We start from the raw sequence: 11,375 nt of genomic DNA, 5'->3' as shown, positions 1-11,375 counted from the left end.
TATATGATAATCATCATCATAAGCAAGCAATGAACTGATATTTACCACTGTGGTTTTATTACACGTCATGAGTAGAATTTATAACACCTCAGTGTTAGTTTTTGTTTACATTATTCATTTCATGTTCATAAATTAAAACTGTAATGAAAATGCTTTGTTTTTTTTACTGTTTTGAGTTGACATGACTCCCTCTAGTTGTGAAACTATTGCAGTGCCATAATGATTATGGTAATTTGCTCTGTGACGAAAATAAGGTTAGTACTGGAATTTGAGTCCAAATAATATTTTTTTATATTTTAATTTTCTTTGTGTGGTTTCATTTCAGTGGCTATACAAGTTATTATTCAGGTGTTAATGAATAGGCAGCACTGTCACGTAGATTTCACGAGTCATTTATTAATATTCATAATAATACGTGCCATGTAACAGTTACTTTTTAGGTAACGGGTTACTTTTTCAGTACTTTTCTTGTTTTTCCGGCGCTGGTCATAATAGACCTACGATAGTCGTTTGATATTACTGCGTTAGTGTATTTGCTGGGGAGGGTATAGTTTCACGTAACTCCTTTTATATATAATTTTAGTCGTAGTCGTCTCTGCACATGGGATAGCCCGCATTTTAACGTCAAAAAATGACAAAAAACACCTTTAATTCTCGTTAAGCGACCAATTTACGAACGTCTGCCTTCGAGCCAATCAGTTGGGAGAACTGACAGACCTTCGCATTACGTAATTAATATTCATGAGGCACGTTTTCACCAGCAGGATTCAAAAATACCGATATTACCTATATTTTTATATTATACGGTCAGTTATCTTCCCTTGGCCATTTTTTAAAACTATTTTAAATCATGTGAATAAAATTAAAGTTTTATTTTTTAAAAATCACATGTTCTGGTTTCCAGCCAATCAGAAGACGAAGTGTGGTTGAGAAGTTATAGATATCAGGTGTAATCCACACTATCAAATTCGAGGATGGATGTGAAAAACTGAAGTTTATGGAAGACTAAGTAGCACTTCGAAACGGAACCTCTTATTGTAATCGACAGGTAAATTTTCAAAGTTGTAATCCACATTTAACGTTAATTATTCCATTACCATAGTTGTCAATTTAGAAAATGGTGCATTTGACGGGGTTTACAAACTCATAGCACGCGCTTGTTGTCACACATCTCACCAAAACCCACTTTTATGTTGTTTAAAAACGACGATCGATTGTTTGCGAGTCACTCGTGCAAGTATTTACTTGAACCAATTAGTTCAGGCTAGCGTCAATAACATGAGCGTCGGTTTGACCTGATTCATTTCTTTGTTTCCATCAAAAGGAATGATTAAATATGCATCAAATTGGTTTTTGGGCGGTGAATTTTAATTAATGACCCCATTTGCAATCAAAATGGACATTTGTCTAATATACTGATAAACAATATTCTTTCTCAGGTTCATGCACTTTGGCCAAGACCTCAATGTGTCCTGCTTGGATAAAACTGACCAGACACTCCTTTTTCCTCTTCCAGTCCTGCTTGACTCCAGTTTGAATAACAATGTCCGATGATTCATCTTTTCATTTAAAACCACTATCAGTATACTCACACATGGTGAGCTCTAAGCAGCAGTACAATGCCAACAGACCAGTTTACAACATTCAAGTACACATTTCCAATAAAGAAGCCAGAGCACGTAAAAGATGGCTGGAAGATTCATGTTTCGATGAGACCTATGAGACCCCCCTTAAAAGACAATGCATCACAAGAACATCTTCCCCGGATGAGGGATACTATTCTGTGGACTTTCTAAGCAGAGTCCAGGGATCGACACCTATACAGCCATTAATAATATCAAAAGACCTCACACCGCCTCGGTCAAAGGTCAATCAGCCTGTGACCCCTGTCGTGTCCACCCCTCTGTCCAATTACAAACCGAACCAGATCGATCGAGACCGGGAGAGCCTTCCCTCCCCGATACTGGTTCTAAAATGGGACAGAGAGGTTCCTGCGGCTGAAATATCATTGCGCACGTCTCTAAACTTTGATTTTTGCAGTTCTGTTCCGTTAGTTGGCTCTCAGGGACCTGTGAAAGGTGAAGTCAAGGAGGTCTCACATGATCTCATCCCAATCCATGAATCAAAATCCCACATCGCGCCCCCAGAAACTGTTGTCCCAGTGAAAGAGGAAAAAGGAGTGTCTGTCAGTCAACAGGCAGAGCCTGAGGTGACTCTGGGAAATGAAGAAACCACCGCAGGGAGCTTTGAGAGCACACTGCCGCTTCAGGTCCAGGTTTGAGCTCCATCCTTTATGTACTAGTGACATTTTTACTAGTTTCTGTCATTATTTACTCTTCCTGATGTTGTTTTATACATGTTCAGTGGTGTTTTGTCCATGATGGAATTCAAAAGGAGGACACTTGGAAGCTTTTTCAATGATCATTCATATTGGCAACATCTTTCAAGGTCTAATATGGTGAAAAGAAATTAAATAAAAATATTCTATATTCTTATAAAGCCATATGATTTCCTCATGTGGGAAACAGACCAATTTTAAACCGCTAGAGAGAGAGTGCTGCAGGTGCTGTATTTTTGTAGGCCAAAACCTGGAAACAAGTTAACATTTTAGTTTGTTTAGCCTACCTTTAGTTTTTTACTTCTGGTGAATGTATTTAGTTCATAAAGATGTGCTCATAAAGGTTTTACTGCTCAGTTAAAGGTCCCATATTGTCAAAACTGAAATTTCCTGGCGTTTTTCATGATAACTGAGGTCTAGGTGCTATGTAACTACCATATAGGTTTCAAAACAGTCAGTCCACAGTAAAATGCACACTTATACCGCAAATATATATTCTTAAGGACATCAAAACCTAAAATAAAACTCCAGAAAAGTGTAAAATATGTGACTTTTAATTGTAAAAACCAACAGAAAAAGAGTTGTTCTTAGATATTAACGTGTTTGACAAATGACAGATTGTTTTTATCAAATGAAATTATATTTGTTATACTGCTTTGGTACTTATACCGCAAATATATATTCTTAAGGACATCAAAACCTAAAATAAAACTCCAGAAAAGTGTAAAATATGTGACTTTTAATTGTAAAAACCAACAGAAAAAGAGTTGTTCTTAGATATTAACGTGTTTGACAAATGACAGATTGTTTTTATCAAGTGAAATGATATGTTATACTGCAAATTACCTTTTTATGACTGGATTCCATGATTCTCTCCATGTTTTCTGCATCTGGCCCTAATGTTACACATTCAGCTTGTGCATTTGGTCGCTCATCAGACGTGTGCTCCCACTTTTCTGTGTCATTGTTAAACTGTCACTTTACCCACTGAGCAGGTGAAGTCCAAGGTGGTTGTTCCAGACAAGACCACCAGCAAACCTGTGGTGTTTTGTGAAGAGGAGTGGGAGAGACGGAAGAAGACATATGTCGAGTCCGTAAAAAGACATATGAAAGAGAAAGGAGCAGCAAACGGTACTACATTTTACAAAACACTGATTTCGGTTTCGTTCAAGGTGTGTCATTTGTGTGCACCAAACCTGTAAAAAGAAGATTCCCCCTGTCTGCCACTGGTTGGTGAAAAATAACTGTAGTTATTGGTTGATTCCATGTTGCCGAACTGGCCATGATGTCCAAGCAGATCAAGTTATGGTAGTCATAGGCCCGGTTTCATAGACAGGGCTTAGACTAAGCCAGGATTAGGCCATAGTTTAATTCGGACATTTAAGTAATTTTTTTATAAACATGCCTTAGAAAAAAGCATTACTGGTGAGCATCTTAAGACAAAACAAAGGCACTGACATGTTTTAAGATCAGTCAGTGCAAGTTTCTTTCAGTTGAAACGGCTCCGATTTACATTTTAGTCTAGGACTAGGCTTAAGCCTTGTCTGTGAAACTGGGGGATAGTGTTCATGCTTCATGCCAACCCCTCAGAGGACCTCAGATGATGCCAACCCTGAAACAACATACAGAACTACCACATTTTGCTATAAGTTTGATTGCATCATATAATAATTGCTGTTAATAGTGTTCATTGTCTGTTTTATTACGTCTTAAATTGATTTTTCCGTACATTTCTGCCATATGTACATTAACTGACAGTCACCACTTATAAGCTACCACTAAATATTGTAGAAACTTAATTTGCTGTAAAGTTGCTTTGCAATGATTTGTATCGTGAAAAGCGCTATACAAATAAACTTGACTTGACTTGACTCAGTAAATCTACCAGTGATCACTTACAGTTTACTCTACATTTTAAAGGAATAGTTCACCTAAAAATGTGAATTTGCTGAACATTGACTCATCCTCAGGTCATCTAAGATGTAGATGAATTTGTTTCTTCAAGGGAACAGATTTGGAGAAATGTAGCATTGCATCACTTGCTCAAACGTCCTGATTTTAACTTGCGTTAAAACGTCCTGATGGATTTGTTTCTTATAAACACACACTGCTTTTTGCGTCACAAGATGTTAATTGATGGAGTGGTGTGGATTATTGTGATGTTTTTATCAGCTGTTTGGACTCTCATTCTGATGGCACCCATTCACTGCAGAGCATCCATTGGTGAGCAAGTAATGGAATGCTACATTTCTCCAAATTTGTTCCCATGAAGAAACAAACTAAACTCATCTACATCTTGGATGGCCTAAATTAAAATTTTGGGGTTAACGATTCCATTAAACTAAGATATGAGAAAGTGTTTTGACAAACATTATAGCAGCAGTTAGGAAATTTAGCCTCTACAGAAACATGTGCGATATGTAGGACAATGTTGATTGACGTTGTGATGGCTGTGTTGGCAGGTGTCATCACTGAGCTCCATACATTGATGAACACTGTGGCCAGTCATCAAACTGGAAGGACCGGGCCACACTGGCAGCACCCCTCAGACCTCACACGGAGGTAAATGTCAAGAAACTCATCAAGAACATGTTTTACCCCAAATTTAAAGAAAAAATGCTTAGAAAATGAAGACTGTTTTTAGACTCATTAAGAATCTTTTGCACTGTGACATTGTTTGTTTGACAATTTCTCTCCCAGTTATCATTATCATAATGTGTCTGGATGTTTTATGAGGGGGGTAAATAATATAAGCAGGTGATGACCCAATATAGATTTAAAGTCACATGAAAATGTATAAACTTGACTGTAATGTGACTTAGTTTGAATAGTATTTTAACATATAAAATCTTAATACAGTAGTATTGTTTAGCTTCTTCATTTAGTTTTATGTTGGTCATCATTTCTTATCATAAAGTCTGGCTCACTTACCATCATACCTGCAAACTGATTGCCATTCATTGAACCATTTATGTAATACGTGAAAGCTTTGAAGGATCATGTGGCACTGAAAACTATAGTAATGATGCTGAAAATTCAGCTTTGCACTACAGGAATAAATTATATTACTGTTTTATTGTATTTTGGTCAAATAAATGAGGCTTTGGTAAAATAAGAGACTTCTTTTAAAAACATTTTTAAAAATCCTTATGATTCCAAACTTTTGACCAGTACTGTATGTGTAAAAGTGACCTGATTTTTATGTCTATTAATGGAGTCCCTCCACTAGAGGGAGCCTTCGGACTCCGCTAAAGATGTGTAACACTGTAAGATCCCATCAAGGAGACCAGATGCTCATAACTAAATAGCCTACCTGTTGTACACAATCTACTGCATGCTTCTGTCGTCTAATTGATAGTTTAACCTTTTTAGCACGTTCGTTTTAGTGTAATTTGTGTAAAAATGTCCCCCTTTAGGTTGTAACCACATGTCTTTTTGCTGTGAAATCTTTGTTTTTATAAACGTAATAATAAAATTTATATTCCTAAGTAAAACGCAGCCTAATTTTCATTTTTGGGTGAACTAATCCTTTAATGTTTCAAGATGAACACTTACTGGACTGACCGAACTTAGGTTTACTTGATTATCCATATATACTTTTTTAAAAATTATTATTATTATTTTATTTTTTTTTAGAAAAAAACGTGTTTATATGCGAGTATCAAATATGATCATTAGGCTTTTGAAGAATGTTTATTTATTCATCTCTCAATCGTCATTGTATTGCATTGCATTATATGTTTTTGAAACTACAGAGCTTTGGTCATAACACTAAGCATTTAAATATCATCTTACTCAGATATATTATTTGGAGATATAAAGTGCATTTTGCGATTTACATGTACTTTTTGGAAGTAGTCTTGTTATAGTGTTATAAAAAATATCAATGATTTACATTACAAGCTATCAAAATGTCATCTTACTTTTTGGCCAAATAAATAACATCTGAACCAAATAGCATCTTTTTGCTCAGCTTGTCAGTCACTATATCCTACTATATGAGCCATGATGTATCATATTACAGAAATGTGTGTAAACTTTGTGAAAGCAGCAGTTCTGTTCATGAATGTTTATTAGCTCTCAGAGGAGTGAGCAGTTTTACGGTCTTCCTTCAGTCGTTGATTTTTTTTTTTCCCTCTTTTTGTGTTTGTAGGAATTATCTTCAGTCCCATCCCAGATGTCAGTTAGTCTCCCTTGACGAGTGGCAAAAAAGATACCATCTTTCCTATCGACGCTTTGCTAAAGTGCCAGATATTTTCCACAGGAGCCCAGTGCTCTGATTTATTTATTTATTTTTACTTTCATTGTTCTGTATATTTGTTGTCGTTTCATATCTTTTCTCTCTGTCATCGGTATAAAGGTGAGGATCATTGATTCGTGCTGCTGGTTAGTTGCTCGCTGAGAAGTCTAATCTGGTTTGTGTGTGTGTGTGTGTGTGTGTGTGTGTGTGTGTGTGTGTGTGTGTGTGTGTGTGTGTTTTTTTTTTGTGACTTCACAGTGTGCGGTGTGTGTTTGTACTGCATGTTTCATCCTGGTGGTGTTGGGCGTCATGTAAAAAGATCTATATATAAATAGACGATGTACAGTATATTCGCCTTTTGGTGCTTGTAGAATTCAAAGATGTAAATAGATGTGTGGTTTGATATTTATTTGTGTGCAATTTTTCATGATTAATATTCTCAGTAGAGTTTAGTCCTTTACCCCAACCAGCGCTTATTCACCTTTACAGCTGCTATATAGTTTGTTTCAATCGCCAGACAAATTTGTCCAATTTGCTGTACATGTTAGTCATTTTCTTTTTTTGTTGTACATTGTTACATGATACAGTTTGCTTTGTTGAGGACAAACGTTGCAGTGTTTCTTTAGCTATTTTGTAAACTAATTACAGTTACATTTTTTAGCATTAAATGCATATAAAGGGACATAGGTGAAAGATTTTATATTTTGTGAGCAGAAAAATATTCTGCTGAACATCATTGTTACTCTCAGGAAGAGCATGTATGTTGTGTCCTTTTGATTGGTTTTGTTCATTTGTTACATTTGCTTACTTAAAGCAGTTTTATAAACTTTATACATTTAAATTAAACAATTTACTGTATTTGTCTGTCTCTGATCATGTTGTTTATTTTTTCCATAGCAGCTGGTTATTTTATAAGACGGTAAGTATTGGGAAATGGGAAATTTTCATTTCAGTTGCAATATCAGTTTAATATGCCATGGATTATCAGAATTAAAACACAAAGAACATAATTTTAAGGGAAATTATTTAGGCTAAAGAAATCCAAAAGTTTTGTACACAAATGTGTATGTTTAAAAATGTGTTGTGTTTTTATATATATATATATACATGTATGTGCAAAAAGTCTGTTGTTCTGTTATAAAGATTCCAATGATTTACATTACAATCAGAATTTCATCTTATGTTTTGGCCAAATAACATCTGAACCAAATTGCATATTTTTGCAGAGCCTGGGCCTCTTTCTTTGCCACACAAAAGCACATCGATATAATGAACTTTCATGACGAGTCAAAAATAAAGGGTGACATTTTTAAAATGTCTCCCATCTCTGCAGAAATGTCTAATTTTGGCATCTGGAACATCCTGACTCGAAAAAGATTCTTTGGAAAAGAGAAGAACGTTTGAAAACTGCAAAACCTAACAGCGAAAATCGCTACATGGAATGAGTTAATTAAACTTAAAATTTGGAAAAAAAAGTAATTAAATGAATGTGAGAAACTGCAACGCGCAACATGGCAGAATATGTGCTGTCTTCTATATGACAGAGCCAGAAGATTTCCCCCCATCCCACTGCATCTCATGTTTTTAAATGAAAAATGTACTCTGTGTGATTGGCTTTCCGCCCTTTGTATTAAACTATGCATACATGATGCTGTTTTGTTTATAGTTGTTTAAGCAACTTAATTAATTACAGTTGGTTTATAAACATTATTTTAAACATTATGCACTTTTTTCACAGATAGTCATGTTATCTTATGCTTTGAATAAACGTGCATTAGTAATATTTTGCTCGATGCGCCCTCTTGTGGCCTCAGAAGAGAAGCCAAAAGCTTTTCTTCACCCTAACAGAAATTATGCATTTTAAATTCGAATATAATTCGAATTTTGATAATCAAGTACAAAATTCGAATTTAGTTTTTCAGCCATTTTGACAGCCCTAATACTGTTAAGGTACAGTGATAATTGGATTTTAACAGTGATGTTAGATCAGTGTTTCTCAACCCTGGTCCTGGGTGCCCCCCAACACTGCTGTATGTCTCCCTTGTCTGACACACCCATTTCAGGTCCTGGAGTTTCTTCTAATGAGTTGAATCAGGTGAGTTTGATTAGGGAGACACAAAATGTGCAGTGTTGGGGGGCGCCCAGGACCAGGGTTGAGAAACTGTGTTAGAAGGTTCCCTGAGTCCAGAGACTTATGACTGCACATGCGCATTGACTGAGGAGTGCTTTTTGAGCATAAGGAATAATAATATGTATGGGGCAGCTTATTTCAGATTTTCTTAATTAGAAATATGTGATTTAATTGCGAGTTCATCAAGCAGTTTTTGAGATTTCAGGATTCCCTTTTAGATAGGACTTGGCCTTGGATGCCCTAAATAACGGGCCGCAAAGTGAACAGAAAGGGACTTTGGTGTTTCCTAAAGGTCCTTGCAACACTGAGTCTGAAAATTTCGTATGCGTTTTTTTCATTTTTATTTTCGTATTCGTCATCCTTTCCTATCAAAATGCTTGCTACGGATGCAAAAATGCAGAAAATCGAACCTGATCCTAATTTTTTTTTATGACAGACGAAAGTTTCGGAGGCAGTGTGTAAACGTGATTGACACAACGTGAGGTCGTATTTATTTTTTAACGTGCGAAAATTTCAGACAAAAATGTCGGACTCCGTGTGCAATGACCTTAAAAGTGGAGAAAAAAATCAGTCGCATTTCCAGTCAGTGAAGTGAAGTCCGCCCATCTCCCACAGCTCACTCGGTCACAGCGAGACGATTCGCGGCCACGGAAAAATAACATTTCAGTTGGCCATAATGCTAGCAAGCAAAGAAGTGAGGAGCCAACGAGCCATTACATCAAAGGTATCAATACGATGTGTTATACACATTAATTTGTCAGTGGGAAATTTAAGAAATACTTTTTGTGCTTTCTCACAGTCGGTTATAGTCAAACGATTCCCGCTGACAGACCATCTTCCACATCTCGGTCACTCCCGCCACAGAAACTGAAGCAACAGGTAAAGCAAACACACGCATTGCAATAAGTTTCAAATTTTGGTAAACGTTATTTAGCCGCTTCATCAGTTTCATCTAGCATGTGATGCTAATTGAAAATTAATTAGTATAAAGCTACTAAATCCGCTGAAGCCCCGATGAACAAGTGTCTCGAGGAGAGTTTATGATGGCTGTTTTGTTAACTTTAGTTACCATTTTAGATTTGTTTGCTCCTCATGTTGTCTTATTTGAAATTCATATATATTTTGTATTAAAAAATTATATATAATATGTACAATTCTCACTATAGGTTGAATTCTCACTATAGCTTGAGCTCAAAAGTTGTCAAACCTGAAAAAGTTAGAATGTGTAACATTAGGATGCTTTTAGTCGTACCCTGGAGTTGGCTATGAAACAAAGTAAGTAAAACACAAAATAATGTTCTTTTTAGCAACATCATATAACCCCTTTAAGGTAAATTAGCACGATAATATCGTGTATCGGTGATCTTGCAGGCTGACGATAGAACGATATGGCTATGGAGCATATCTCCCAACACTAATCTTAGCTTTGTTGTATTGAGCAAAAAAAGTCTCATTTTGGTGCCTGAAACCTCCAGAGAATTTGATTCAGAACTTCTTAGTGACCATAATTTGAAACGTGTTTGTTTGCTTGTTTTTTTTTTTTTTTTGGTTTGTTTGATTCCCCCACTGCCAGTTTACCCAAGAGTATTTTGACACCCCAGGTTGCCAGTTGGCTGGAAACAGTGTACTGCAGCCGTGGAGGCTAGCAAACAATCTGGGCAGGGGTGTAGTTTGTGGGGGGGATAGGGGGGATATAACGCCCCCCCCCCAATAACCAAAACTAGCAAGTACAACATATGTGACCTATGTGATCTACTTGAATTATTTAGAGAAACAGCCACTTTAAAATGCTATGGAGAAAGTCGAACAATATCTAAAAAAGGCAAATAAAAAAAGACGTTTAAAACAGTCTTGAACCAGCACATATATTAAAATATTTTTAAACTAGACTTTATCAACGTTTTATTGTAGGCTTATTTATTGTGTAAAATTTAGTCTAACTTGTTGTAGAATTTATATTCGATAATCTGTTAAGAGAATAGATTTTTCCCTATAGTTTTATATTACAACTGTGGCATGTTGTAGCTATTGGTTCTAAATGTGCAGGCAGTTATTTCTTCATAAGTGCTATATTGATTAATTTTAAAAAGTCATTATTGGTTTGGTAATGATTAATAGGCTAGTCTTATTATAACAAATGCTACAGTTAAGAACTATGGTACATGGACTTCAGATATTCCAAAAGATGGCATAGATTAAATCATTAAGAGCCTGATGAACTGTTAAGGAGTAAGAAATAAACAATATCAATATAAGAAAATGTTCAATTAGATTGACTTCCCATGGCATGTTGAATTAGAACAATATTGTCAAACTATAGCCTATAAGTGACTAAATAATATAATATAATATATATATATATATATATATATATATATCGTATGTAATTTACTAGAATTTATCACATTTTGTTGTAGGCTTATTTATTGTGTAAAATTTAGTCTAACTTGTTGTAGAATTTATATTCGATAATCTGTTAAGAGAATAGATTTTTCCCTATAGTTTTATATTACAACTGTGGCATGTTGTAGCTATTGGTTCTAAATGTGCAGGCAGTTATTTCTTCATAAGTGCTATATTGATTAATTTTAAAAAGTCATTATTGGTCTGGTAATGATTAATAGGCTAGTCTTATTATAACAAATGCTACAGTTAAGAACTATGGT

At 35.5% G+C, this 11,375-nt stretch overlaps 1 protein-coding gene across 2 annotated transcripts; it reads left to right on the top strand.

Moving 5' to 3' along the window:
- Window positions 1-930: 930 nt before the first annotated feature.
- kop (askopos) lies at window positions 931-7,363 on the top strand. Of its 2 annotated transcripts, none has more exons than XM_016474608.1 (5): window positions 931-1,048; window positions 1,440-2,269; window positions 3,334-3,469; window positions 4,801-4,900; window positions 6,492-7,363. In XM_016474608.1, the coding sequence occupies exons 2-5, from the start codon at window positions 1,544-1,546 to the stop codon at window positions 6,616-6,618; spliced, it is 1,089 nt and encodes a 362-aa protein (XP_016330094.1). In that variant the 5' UTR covers window positions 931-1,048; window positions 1,440-1,543; the 3' UTR covers window positions 6,619-7,363. The 2 variants fall into 2 exon arrangements, with proteins under 2 accessions (XP_016330094.1, XP_016330093.1); XM_016474607.1 differs by having other exon boundaries at window positions 932-1,048; window positions 1,440-2,275.
- The last annotated feature ends 4,012 nt before the right edge of the window (window positions 7,364-11,375 follow it).

The sequence above is a fragment of the Sinocyclocheilus anshuiensis genome, unplaced genomic scaffold (genome assembly GCF_001515605.1).
Source record: "Sinocyclocheilus anshuiensis isolate Anshui unplaced genomic scaffold, SAMN03320099.WGS_v1.1 scaffold300, whole genome shotgun sequence".
NCBI lineage: Eukaryota > Metazoa > Chordata > Actinopteri > Cypriniformes > Cyprinidae > Sinocyclocheilus > Sinocyclocheilus anshuiensis.
The sequence above is the reverse complement of the archived record's forward strand: the minus strand, read 5'-3'. Positions and strand labels throughout refer to the sequence as shown.

Coding starts and splice junctions, on each gene's coding strand:
- kop (XM_016474607.1), top strand. CDS start 1,544: ATGTCCGATGATTCATCTTTTCATTTAAAACCACTATCAGTATACTCA. Junction 2,276..3,333: donor CACTGCCGCTTCAGGTCCAG/GTTTGAGCTCCA, acceptor CCCACTGAGCAG/GTGAAGTCCAAGGTGGTTGT. Junction 3,470..4,800: donor AGAGAAAGGAGCAGCAAACG/GTACTACATTTT, acceptor CTGTGTTGGCAG/GTGTCATCACTGAGCTCCAT.